Source organism: Chenopodium quinoa, unplaced genomic scaffold, assembly GCF_001683475.1.
Source record: "Chenopodium quinoa cultivar QQ74 unplaced genomic scaffold, ASM168347v1, whole genome shotgun sequence".
In the NCBI taxonomy this organism is placed as follows: Eukaryota; Viridiplantae; Streptophyta; class Magnoliopsida; order Caryophyllales; family Amaranthaceae; genus Chenopodium; species Chenopodium quinoa.
This window is the reverse complement of record NW_018745003.1, coordinates 4,021,588-4,035,395: the sequence shown is the minus strand read 5'-3', so window position 1 is coordinate 4,035,395 and position 13,808 is coordinate 4,021,588. Positions and strand designations below refer to the sequence as shown.

General features: G+C 36.9%; 1 protein-coding gene across 1 annotated transcript; it reads left to right on the top strand.

The window, feature by feature from the left end:
• Positions 1-4,082: 4,082 nt before the first annotated feature.
• Positions 4,083-5,174, top strand: LOC110708145. Its single transcript, XM_021886250.1, has 2 exons — positions 4,083-4,733; positions 4,896-5,174. The coding sequence occupies exons 1-2, from the start codon at positions 4,083-4,085 to the stop codon at positions 5,172-5,174; spliced, it is 930 nt and encodes a 309-aa protein (XP_021741942.1).
• The last annotated feature ends 8,634 nt before the right edge of the window (positions 5,175-13,808 follow it).

The following is a 13,808-nucleotide window of genomic DNA, read 5'->3' as shown; positions in this document are numbered from 1 at the left end:
ATTGGATTACCTTAATTTTGTAGTCTCATTTAATATTATATCCTAAGATCCACATATTCTAGACATGTTTGGAGTTAGGTGACATATTGTCTTTTCCATAATTTTGTTTAGTAACCCATCATAAACCCGTGCGAATGTGATTTTTAATGTACACATTCAATTAATATGCACTAAAAATCAAAGCTTATAAAAAATAAACACTAATTCCTACATAAATTAAAAATTAAATAAAGCACTCCATTATTTCGTTTCCCTTTTTATGTTCTTGCTTTTACAACTATGCACAATTTGAGATAATGTTCTAAATTTTTTACAAAAAAATACAAAGAAAAAAATAAAGTTACAAGTAGAGTTTTGTTTGATTCGGTTCAAAGAATGAAAAAAAGAAAGATATTATATTTAGATATGCACCATGTCACGTTGATAAAGACCTTCCTTTATGAATAATCTATGTTAATAGTAAAAATAAGTCTGATTCGTATATAATTTTTTATTTTTTATCAATATATAATTAGAGATATAAATGATTAAAGTCGATGTATATTGACAAACGTGAACAAAAGGGTCGAAGCAAAATAGATACTCTCTCACTCCCACAATATAGTTCTTGTTGTATTTTGGAGACCCAAAATGTTACTTATATTTCTATTTTTAGACTTCTCTCCTCGGTGACTCTGAACTACTAAGCCTATGTAAAGACTTACACCCTTTTTTTTCCACTTTCTCTCTAAAATTTTTGTCTACAATTGTATTTTTTACTTTTTTTTAATGTATTTAATCCACTTTCTCCTCCTATTTTTTAAAAATCGTAAAAAAACACAAATATAAACTATAAATTGGGACAGGGGAGTAAGTCATGGGTTGCACGTAATGTTAGGGAAACAAATAATTTAGAGGTTTGCGTAAAGTAGTATTATTTGGTTAATCCTGGCTGGTTAATCAAAGCATGACAAGACCTTTAATTGTGTTCCCTATAATTCTCTCTCCTCGTATCAAATACCAAGTGTCATTCAAATCCAATGCATGGAAAATATCAAAGTGTTCCCTTAAATCAAAGGTGTTCAAGTCCTATGAATCATCTTTAAAAGGACAAACAACGTATTGTACGACTACTATTACGATGAATTTAAGATAATTACATGGAATCTTCCTTATTTTTGCCTCCGTAATTACATACCTCGTGAAGTTGTATTGTTGGCATTTTAACTCGTGTCTAAGTGAAATTTAACTGTTTTGGTAAAAGCACGGATTCTTATAGTAATCCTAAGTAAGGAGATTTAAACAAGTGATGTTTTGATGACATTTTACAGAGTAGCACAAAAACAACAATGTATAATTTTACAGATCACTGATACATAATAAAAAGTAAGAAGTTAATCCGTGATTCAAGCAAGGTAGTAGATGGTAAATATTTAGTCCAATACAACTACAAGTCTAAGTTAGTTACTTCTCTAAAATTGTAGATCGAGTTGAGCATTGTAAATTTTAAGCCACTTTAAAGCTAAATTACCCACTCGGACGATGACATAAATACATAATGATCTTGAAGGAAAGAGGATCAATTAATGATTTTGAAATAGCTATCGACTTATAGACTATAGTCAATCTATCATCAATAGATATTTGTTATAGACCTAATTTATAACGTGATTTAATTATCTTAAGATTAAGATTAATGTAACGTAAAATCACCTTATTGTACCATAATAGTACTATACATTAAGCCATTAAGGTGATAGGGGCGGGGGGCACGGAATATATGAATATTAGTGTAACCGTGTAATGGCGAGGCAAAAACACAAAAAAAAAACAGAGGTTGGTTCAGTTAATGTTGCAAAAATGATAAAAATAAAATAGACTGAAATCAAGAACGACATGTATGTCTCGGATTTATAATGCAAACAAGTAATGTGGTGCCCAAAAATAATTCTAACTTTTATTTTTTAAAATATAAACAGTATTCTTTTATCTTAAACTAACTTTTAATTCTCGAGGTTTTTTATAGTTCAGTCTTTGGACAACACTAGCTATACTTTTCATGCATGCATCTTATTATACGCAACACTATAAAGCGTGCATTCAACTTTCTTAGGTTTATTATAGGTGGTAATATAATTTCTCATTTCTTTTTAATCCAATGATTGGAATTTTACATTATTCATCCACCTTTCTTTGATTGTCTTTAATTTTGTGAATTATTCCATATACAAAAACAGTCATATTGACCGTTCAAAGGCAAAGTGCGTAATTCCAGCCACTCAAATGGCCTCCCGCAATGTCATGGGATCCATGAAAAACACTTTAACCTCTTTCCTTTTTAGTTCAAACAAATAAAAAAATTGTCCAAACCTGAAGGTTATAATTCATGATTTTGAATCAATTTTGAAGGTGTGTATAATGTTGCTTGAAACCATGTGTGTATGCTAGAAAATGTATTGTCATCATGGATTTGAAATAAGGTTAATTAAATTCATCTTATTCAAAATTTCATAATCTTACATAATAAAAGTTAATTAAAAATATATACATATATTAATGGTGTAAAACTCGACTAAATATTGTAACTAAATCATAAAAAAAAAATGTTGTAATTAAAAAATAACCAAGGACGGTGATAGAAGTACTCCGTATCTACTATGATAAATAAGAAAATGTTAGAAGATAAATATGAATGCCTATAATTATTTGATTTGATTTCACAATGTTCACACAAGTCCAAAGACTTGTGAACTTGTGTGGCATTATATGTAAAACTCTTGGCTATATAAGCCATGTTACCGGAGCAATATACATAATCAATTTCTCCATCTTCTCTTACTCCTTTATAAAACTTTCTATCGGTAAAACTTTAACACGTTATCAGCACCAGTTTTCAGTCTGGTATATTTATACCTACTTATAAAAATTTATAACAAAATAATACTATCTACTTCCAACTGTTTCGAGGAGTATGATCTATAGTTGCCCATATTTGGGATCCTCTATAACAGAAACTCAAACATTTACTATATATACCTCAAAAAAAACAACGGTGAAAGTTCTCTTACTTGTGAATTTACTACTATCATCTTTTGTTTATTCATGTTGATGTTTCTTTGTTTGATCCATGTTGATATTACATACTCATTTTACGTAAATTTGTATCTTAGTTATTATAATTGCTAAGTAGTAGCTTTGCATGCATATTATTATTAACTAGATTAACAAAAAGATGCAGCCTTTTTATACTTATTATTTTTCTTACTTTTACATACTTTTTTGTGTTTCTTTCCGTTTTCGAACCCATGATCTTTTATAGATATTAGGGCTCTCGGACCACTATGGCTTGCATTCCCAGTGTGATAACCTTTTACAATTATAAATATATATATGGACCATAATTTTATGCCAGTACGTTAGACTATTATATGATATTTTTACAGTTGTACAGAACAGTAACGGATAAACCTACCTCTATAAAAGACGGATTTTTCCCCCAATTTCACCACAAATCCTTTATCTCTTCCCACTTTTTATCCAAAAATCACCTAAAAAAAAAATTCACCCCCTTCTTCTCCGATATGTTCCCCGACGACGGCAACCAAAACACCCAAAACACCCACAACTTCACTTTTGAAGAAGATTTAAGGAAGATAAAACAATATTTCCTTCTAATTACAGCACTTGTAGTTCTATTAGTAGCAATATTAATTTTTGTCATTATGTATAAGTAAAACTCACTTATTTTGTCGTTTTAGTATATTAAAAGCTTGTTTTTGTTTTATTATGTTGTTTGTTGTTATTAATCATCATTGTATAATATTACCGTTATCATTATAATTATTGTTACTACTGTCATTGTTGTCGTTTTGCTGTTTTTTTTTTTTTGCAACTAACATGATTAATTTTTGTCTAATCATATAATTACTCACAATAATAAACCAAGGGGGAGAAAAGACTATATTATTTATGGTTTATTATTATTAAATTTAATTATCACGTGTCTTATTAACTTAATTATAAATATGGAAGAACTAAACATGTGAGTTGTACATATAATTTGTTATTATAATCTAATTATCACGAAATTTGTTGTAGCTAAAATGGGAGACCTTATGAAAAGACAGTTCAGCATCTTAGATTTATCTGGAAAGAAATTTCTGGAATGGAAAGTGGATGCAATGATGAATTTGAAAGCTCAAGGTTTGGAGCACACTGTTAAAGAAAATAAAAGTCCCTCTGGTCAAACAACTGATGCTACCTCTTCTACAATGACGGTTGAAAAACCTATCACTGAGCAAGATAAGGCAAAAGCCTTAGTGTTGTTAAGGCATCATTTACATGAAGGCCTTAAAACTGAGTACATGATGGTTGAAGATCCCAAAGAATTATGGGATTGCCTTAATGAAAGATTTGGACACCGCAAAAGGGTGCTCCTGCCTAAGGCATTATTTGATTGGACAAATTTACGGTTCCAGGATTTCAAATCTGTAATTGATTATAATTCAACCATACATGAGATAGTGTCTATATTGAGATATTGTGATCATCCGGTTACAGATGAACAGATGATTGAAAAAACACTCACTACCTTTCATGCAAGTAACATACTGTTGCAAGAACAGTATCGTGAAAGAGGTTTTAAAAGGTTCAATGAATTAATGAGTATATTGCTTGTTGCGGAACAAAATAGTGAACTTTTGTTGAAAAATCATAACCTGAGACCAACTGGGTCTTTGGCCACTCATCATGAGGCAAATGCAACAAATTCCTATCCACCCGAGTCAAATGCTACAAGAAGAGGTGGACGTGGAAATTACAATGGTCGTGGAATAGGTCGTGGAAATTATCGCGGACGCGGCCGTGGTAGAAATAATTTTCAAAGAAACAGTAATTTTGAAAATTTTGAAAAACAGAAGGGACAGTCATCTGGAAGCCACAAACAAACTCCTTCGAAAGGAAAAGACACATGTTACAGATGTGGCATGACAGGACATTGGGGACGTACTTGTCGAACGGCCAAACATTTGGTAGACCTTTACCAGGCTTCTGTAAAAGGCAAAGAGAAAAATGCAGAAGCAAATTATGTTAATGAGGAAAATGCTCCTTGTCCCAGCCTTGATGTGTCTGATTATTTCATGGATAATGCTGAAATTGGAAATGATTTCATTCTTGGAGAAAACAACAATACTTAGGTTTCTCACCTACTAATGTAACATATGCTATGTTTTAGTGTATTTTCTTAGTTCCCTGTATTTTAAATTTCTAGTCATGTACTTTAAATCTCTATCATCAATAAAAGTTTGTATGATATTATTCTAAACTAATCTCAAATTTATTTTATGAAGATATGGATCTACCTGAAGTTAGTTCCGAATATCAATGCCTTTTGGACAGTGGAACAACACATACTATCTTAAAAGATAGAAAATATTTTTCACAACTAAAGTTGTTTCAAGCAAATGTAAACACCATTTCCGGGTCAGCTAAATTAATTGAAGGATCTGGAAAGGCTTGTATAATGCTTCCAAATGGAACAAAATTAATAATCAATAATGCTTTATATTCGAGTAAATCTCGAATAAATCTCATAAGCTTTAAAGATGTACGCCAAAATGGCTATCATCTAGAAACAATGACAACAGATCAAAAAGAGTATATATGCCTCACGGCAGAAAAACATGGAAAGAAACATATATATGAGAAATTGCCAGCATACTCTTCGGGGTTATATCGTATAAACATACGACCCGTGGAAATCAATATGGTATCTAACCAGAAGTTAGATGACAAACATTTGATTATTTTATGGCATGATCGTTTGGGACATCCAGCAACTGGGATGATGCAAAGAATAATAGCACATTCAGTTGGACATTCAATAAGAAATGTCAAAATTCCCCGATCAGATGAATTAACATGCTCTGCATGTTCACTTGGCAAATTAATAATAAGGCCATCTATGAACAAAATTGCTACTGAATCTCTAAAATTCTTAGAAAGAATTCAGGGAGACATATGTGGGCCAATTAATCCAGCATGTGGACCATTTCGATATTTCATGGTTTTAATTGATGCCTCTACACGATGGTCACATGTTAGTCTACTTTCAAGTAGAAATGTTGTCTTAGCAAAATTACTTGCCCAAATCATCAAATTAAGAGCACAATTCCCAGATCATACAATAAAGAAAATAAGACTTTACAATGCCGGGGAATTTACATCCCAAACATTTAATGATTATTGTATGTCAATTGGAATTGATGTTGAACACCCAGTAGCTCATGTTCATACACAAAATGGTCTAGCTGAATCACTAATTAAGAGATTACAATTGATTGCAAGACCATTATTAATGAGGTCAAGATTGCCATCATCTGCTTGGGGACATGCTATAATACATGCAGCAGCGCTAATTAGATTGAGACCTACAGCTTATCATAAATTCTCACCACTACAACTTGTTTGTGGTCGAGAACCAAGTATCTCACATCTAAAAATCTTTGGTTGTGCTGTATATGTTCCCATTGCTCCACCCCAACGAACAAAAATGGGTCCACAAAGAAGGCTGAGAATTTATGTCGGGTTTGAATCTCCCTCTATAATTAAATACCTTGAACCATTGACTGGTGACTTATTTACGGCTAGATTTGCGGACTGTCACTTTAATGAAACAGTATTCCCAGCCTTAGGGGGAGAGAAAGTGGACCCACATAAGAAAGAAATTGAACTCATTTGGAATGCAACACAACTATTGATGTTAGACCCACGAACAAATATGTGTGAACAAGAAGTTAAGAAAATTGTTCATTTACAAAGTGTTGCAAATCAATTGCCTGATGCATTTGTAGACACAAAGAAGGTGACAAAATCACATATACCAGTAGAAATGCCCCTGCACGTATTGAAATCCCAACTGGTAATAAGGCCATATAAAATGAATCTCAAGCACGCAGAAAGCGTGGAAGACCACTTGATTCAAAAGATTCTAAGCCAAGAAAATTGAAAAGATTGGATGGAATAGAAAATGAGACTAATGATGTTCCCCCGTCAGAAGGTCAAGAAAAACCAAATGTGGATGAAAGTAGAGAAAATGATGATAATCCAAAAGGGGACGAACAAGAAGACAACCCTACGGGGAATGAACAAGATGTTCAAAACATCGATAACAATGAAATTTCAATGAATTACGTCTCTACAAAGACTCAGTGGAATAGGAAAGATGTTATCGTTAATGAAACATTTGCAAATTCCATAGCAATCGACATCGTGTCTGATGAAAATGATGTTGAACCAAGAACTGTAGAAGAATGTCGACGTAGGAGTGATTGGCCAAAGTGGAAGGAGGCAATGCTGGCTGAGTTAAAGTCACTTGAAAAACGAGAAGTTTTTGGGAAAATAACCCTTACACCAGCAGGTGTAAAACCCGTTGGATACAAATGGGTATTTGTAAGAAAACGTAATGAGAAAAATGAAATAGTTAGATACAAGGCAAGACTTGTAGCCCAAGGATTTTCTCAAATTCCAGGGATTGATTATGAAGAAACATATTCTCCAGTGGTTGATGCAACTACATTAAGATTTCTGGTAAGTTTGACAGTCACAAAAGGACTGCAAATGCGATTAATGGATGTAGTGACTGCGTATTTGTATGGGTCACTCGATACGGACATTTACATGAAAGTCCCCGAAGGACTAAAACTACCAGAAAACCACAAGCCTAGACAACTGCTTTCCATAAAACTAAAAAGGTCACTTTATGGATTGAAACAATCTGGAAGGATGTGGTACAACCGACTGAGTGAATACCTTATGAGATAAGGATTCAAAAACAACCAAGTTAGTCCCTGTGTTTTCATAAAGCGATCACAATCAGGATTCGCTATCATTGCAGTTTATGTTGATGATTTAAATATCATCGGAACCCCAAATGAACTCGAGAAAACTGCAAAATACTTGATGAAAGAATTTGAGATGAAAGACCTTGGGAAAACTAAATTTTGCCTTGGACTACAAATTGAGCACTTGAGTCATGGAATTTTTGTCCATCAATCAAACTATACAGAAAGAGTTTTGAAACGTTTCTTCATGGACAAAGCAACCCCAACCAACTTCCCAATGGTTGTTCGTTCTTTGAATATGAAAAATGATCCATTCAGACCCCGAGAAGAAAATGAAGAGATTCTGGGTCCAGAAGTACCATACTTAAGTGCAATTGGAGCCTTAATGTACTTAGCTAACAATACTAGACCCGACATAGCTTTCTCTGTGAATTTGTTAGCCAGGCACAACAATGCACCAACATATAGGCATTGGAAGGGAGTTCGACACTTACTCCGGTACCTACGAGGGACACAAGACCTTGGTTTATATTACCAACCAAAACAAGATGCTGCTCTCATTGGGTATGCAGACGCTGGATACTTATCAGATCCTCAAAATGCCAAGTCACAAAATGGATATGTATTCACTTATGGCGGCACTGCAATATCATGGAAATCAACAAAGCAGACATTGACCGCGACATCATCAAATCATGCAGAGTTGATAGCCCTCTATGAAGCAGGACGGGAATGTGTGTGGCTGAGGTCGATGATCAGTAATATCCAAAAGGAGTGTGGAATGAACGCAATAACAGAAGACCCAACCATCATCTTTGAAGACAATACGACATGTATCGCTCAAGTAACTGAAGGGTATATTAAGGGAGATAAAACGAAACATATTGCCCCAAAACTGTTCTTCACACATGATCTACAAAAGGACGAGGAAATAAATATCCAGCAAATTCAGTCTTGTGAAAATCTTGCCGACCTTTTCACCAAATCACTTCCTTCGAAGAAATTTGAACAGTTAGTTCACAAAATCGGAATGCGACATCTTCGTGAACTATGCTGAGATCAGGGGGAGTATTATATGTACTGCACTCTTTTTCCCTTCGATCAGGTTTTTATCCCACCGGGTTTTTCCTGACAAGGTTTTTAACGAGACAGTATACCAAAGCATATAATACTATATCGTTGTACTCTTTTTCCCTAGTTATGGTTTTTTTCCCAAAAGGGTTTTACCTAGCAAGGTTTTTAATGAGGCAACAAATACCTTTCTGTATAATAAGTATGGGCATTCAAGGGGGGGGGGGTGTTAGAAGATAAATATGAATGCCTATAATTATTTGATTTGATTTCACAATGTTCACACAAGTCCAAAGACTTGTGAACTTGTGTGGCATTATATGTAAAACTCTTGGCTATATAAGCCATGTTACCGGAGCAATATACATAATCAATTTCTCCATCTTCTCTTACTCCTTTATAAAACTTTCTATCGGTAAAACTTTAATAGAAAAGTATTTATTGATCCCACGCCAAAATTCATGTGCATGTATGCTCCATGCATGCAGAGACTAACAAAATTGATTTTGCGGGGTGGATCATAGCATGGTTAGAAATAAAATATGTATAAAAAGGTAAGTCTATCTAATGTAAGAACTAAGGAGCAAAATGAAGGCATCAAACTTTCGATAATCTTCAAACTAATTTTGCTTCTAATAAATTAAGACTAGAATTTCTAGTTTTATATCTATAAATAGGTTTTTTATTATTATTATTATTATTATTATTATTATTATTATTATTATTATTTTTATTATTATTATTATTATTATTATTATTATTATTATTATTATTATTATTATTATTATTATTACTATTATTATTATTATTATTATTATCATCTCAAAAACAGATAAAGTCATACAACCTACAACAAATTAGTGGGAAGTCGAGATACAATTTGGGCCCCCACTCCTCTAGCTATAGAAAAGTCTACCCTAGTGAAGATATAAGCTGCAGCACGAGCCCCAATGTCTTGCGTCGTCGAGAACCACTGAACCCGCTTCAGCAACACGACAACCTCCTTCTCCAATTCCCCAAGCGAAGAAAAGGAGAAGGGAATGAAACCATACCCCATCAGCCGACAACTAGCTTCATACATCATCCGCTTTCGATGAGCCGCATCAGCCACAACCCGTCCAGGAACAAAGTCAGAAAGCCCTGTCTGTGTCAATGGAGAAGACCCTGTTAAGTCCACACAAACATCGCGACAACGATCCCAAGAATAAAGTAACACATCAGCAGCAGAGGGTATCCCGGACAATATTATGCCGATGTTTAATACCGACAAGACCAGCACACGACACCGCGTGATCACCGAAAATATCCCCAGGAAAAACCCGAGAACAAGCAGAGCATGGTGTCGAGATAAAGAACAATGCAACACCCATCCTATAGCACAACACACATCGGTAGGTCTTTGAGTTCATCGTCTGACCCAACCCAGAAATAGGGACTGCCCGAAGCCAAGCAGAGGTGTGATCTCCCTGTTGCGATTTCCACAATGCTGATTGCCGAGGAGTCAAAGAATAAGCGGCTTCTGCAGAAGCGGTAACCTTTGTGAAATACATATCTGCCAATTTCTTCATGAGTTTAGGGGCAGAGACCTCACTAGGATTACTCATAATGTCAGACTCCACTATTCCATTAAACAAACTCAACGCATCTCCAAAGGCTCGTCCAAGACCAACAACACCAGCATGTCGTAATAGCTGTGTCTGCAACCCAGCAGACTGTAACCGGGAAGCAAGAAAAGCATAATGTCGAACATCACCTGCGGAATAAACACCAAGACCGCCATAAGCAAAAGGCAAGGTGGCAAGCCGCCACTGCCAATCGCCAAACCCAGGCCCTGAAGCAGTAACAATACGCTCCAATGAGGATCTAAGTGCCCCATCGAATGTGCGCTGAGCCGTCTCAAAGGTACTAGGAGGACAAGTACGCAATGCAAAGTATAGCTTAGAAACTCCGGTACAAGCCCTAAGCAACAACAGCTCGCACTGAGGATCATCTAGCTTAACAACCCTATCCATAAGTGCAATGGTCTTTGTCACCCTCTGCATCACAAGCTCACCTCCAAAACCGGAATCGGAACTAACGGGACCACCAAGCAGCTAAACACCACGCAAGGGTCGAGCAATATTAGGCGGAAAGACACCCACAAGCCTGCTTCGAGGGTCTTCTGCAGGCCAGAAAACTTCAGTTTTTTCCACGTTAAGATGTAACCCAAAACGAGGCCCGTCCTCCATAATCAATTGCAGAACCTTCCCTACCACCAACATGTCACCAACCACAGTACCGTCATCCAAATACCAGGCCTGAAGACAGACATCAAAAGTGTCTCTGATCTTACACACTAGGGGCTGTAAAACCAAAGCAAATAGCAAGGGACCAAGGGGATCACCCTGTTGCACTCCCTGAGACGACCATAAGGTGTGGTCCCCGTAATACAATCTAGCTGGATTAGAGTAGCAGAACTCTACCCAGCGCGAAAGGCCCGGACAACGACGACGAACCTCCCGTAACATGACTGCACGATCAACTAGATTGAAGGCATTTTGAAAATCCACCAATAACATAGAAAGACCCACAATGGAACCACGATCCTCAATCAACCGATTCACAGCATGAAGAATCGCCTCACCTCCCGAAGAAACTCCAACACCAAATTGGAGACCATCAAAGTAGCTTCCTAAAGACAGACCAACCATAACAACACCGACCTTCAAAACCAGACGCCGCCAAACAGTACCCACAGCTATAGGACGAATACCACCACCAGGCTTGACAAGTGGTGTAAGAGGAGCACTAGCAATATACCCTCCTAGCTCCATAGGACACTTACCAGCGAGAAAGAGATTAACCACCCCAGAAATAGAGTCAACTAACTCATCCGATACAGCCACAGCAGCACCACTCAAGCAATCCATAAGGTGCTGAGCACGTAAACCGTCCCTACCACATGATGAGCCACGTGGAAAACTCTTAATCCGATTCAAAACAACATCAGAAGTAGTAACGAGATGAAGACCATCAACAGGTATATCAGGCAAGGATGGAGCTGGAGAAGTAGGGTGTTTAGACTGTAAATCCGCGAGAGTATCATCATTATAAGGAGCAACGCCTGAAGAAGAAAGAACCCGAACTGCAGCAGTGTAATGGCCGTCACAAATCTTCCTACGACATTGCTTGATATTACGCTCCTCCAAATCAAGGCCCTCATCACCAACCACTGAAAAAGAAGGAGAATCCTCTGCCAAAATATCCCTCACAAGCTGCAAATTACCACCTGGTGCACTCCAAGAACAAATAGCACGGGAAATACTCTCCTCTTGAAGCCGACGTTTTACCGAAGACCTACACTCGGAGCTACTCCGCGGGCGAAAGGTTTTAAGGGTGCATAAAGGTAACACCAACAAAGAAACCCAACTAGATATGTCATCAGGCCTAGAAATCACCTTATCAAGGGCACCTTTCAGAACCCGAAAAACCCCAGACGACACTTGGGAGGTATAGATTTTACAGTCCGAAACCCCTTGGAGAACAAACAGTCAAGGAGAGCCACATCAAAACCACAAGGCTGATCATGCACCAAACCACCTATGCGCCCAAGCTGAGCCGAAGAAGAGGCAGATTGCGGCTTGGAGAAACCATGAAGCACAAAACGAACAATACCATCCCCTGCATCCGGGGGTGACACAATCTCACTCGGATTATGACGACACTTAGCATGATGCGTATGCGTTTTGTAGCAAACCCCACATAACCAAATCCCCATACGCGAAAAAGTAACTTCAGCCTCAGTATAAACGGCCAAATTAGAAGAAATAGAATGTCGTGTGATATCCCGCGCACCAATACAAAAATGACGATCATAAAGATGCTTGATAAGAGAACTTTTAGTAAGACCGTTGCCACTTCCATCTTGACAACCACTAAGACCCACAAAGGGGCAATGAAACTTCACCCGAACAGCCGACATAGCTACACACATGCAAACCACATGCTGCAACCACACAAAACCAGAATAACCCTTGCCAAAAACCAGAAAAACTTGCCCAAAAACGAACCAAAAATGAACCTTAGCCCAGCAACTCCGCAACTAAGCACCAATCTCGCCTGAAACCACCTGAAACTAGAAACTTCCGCCAGTACCACCCCGTAAACCGCCGGCCGAACTCCTGCGAACAGCCCAAACCACCCCTCAAACAGCCCAAAAACCTGCTCTACAAAAACCCGCTGCAAACAGCCTGAAACCACCCCTTAAACCGCCTGAAACAACCCCTTAAACTTGCGAACACCTGCCACAAAAACCTGCCAACACCGGCTGCAATTTTGCCCTGAATTATGCACCAAATTACCCTGAAAATTCGCCTGAATTTCGCGATAACGTCGCCTGAAAGTCGCCCAAAACCACCCTTTAAACGCTAACCCAAGATCAAACCTGGTAAACCGATGAAAACAAGTCCGAAATTGCACGAAAAGAAGCCCGAAATAGCACGAAAAGAAGCCCGAAACTGCCGGAAATGAGTCGTGGAAGCCGCCTCGCCTGAAAGTCGCCAACACCTCGCCGTCGCCGAAGAGAAATGCCGCAAAAGCCGCCGGAAAAGAGACGGTGAATGGCCGTTGAAGCAGCCCCCTTATCGCCCCTATTTAGGGAGAATTTTGAATATTATTTATTATTATTATTATTATTATTATTATTATTATTATTATATTTTTTTTAATGATTATACTTGTATAAATGTAATAAGGTGAGTGATTTTGTAGCTTAATTACAAAACTTTCAAGTTTCAATTAAACCAATATGTGATTATACTTATATAATTGTATATCTCCATCAAGTCATCAACTTGTGATCTAGTGCATGTATGAATAGATATAAGGGTAACAAATTTATAATACCTCATACTATGGCCTTTTTATTTTGGATATTCT

Excerpts from the sequence above, each read along its gene's own strand:
- LOC110708145 (XM_021886250.1), top strand. The coding sequence starts at position 4,083 with ATGGGAGACCTTATGAAAAGACAGTTCAGCATCTTAGATTTATCTGGA. Across the intron at positions 4,734-4,895 it reads CTTTGGCCACTCATCATGAG|AAGGGACAGTCATCTGGAAG; the intron begins GCAAATGCAACA and ends TTTGAAAAACAG.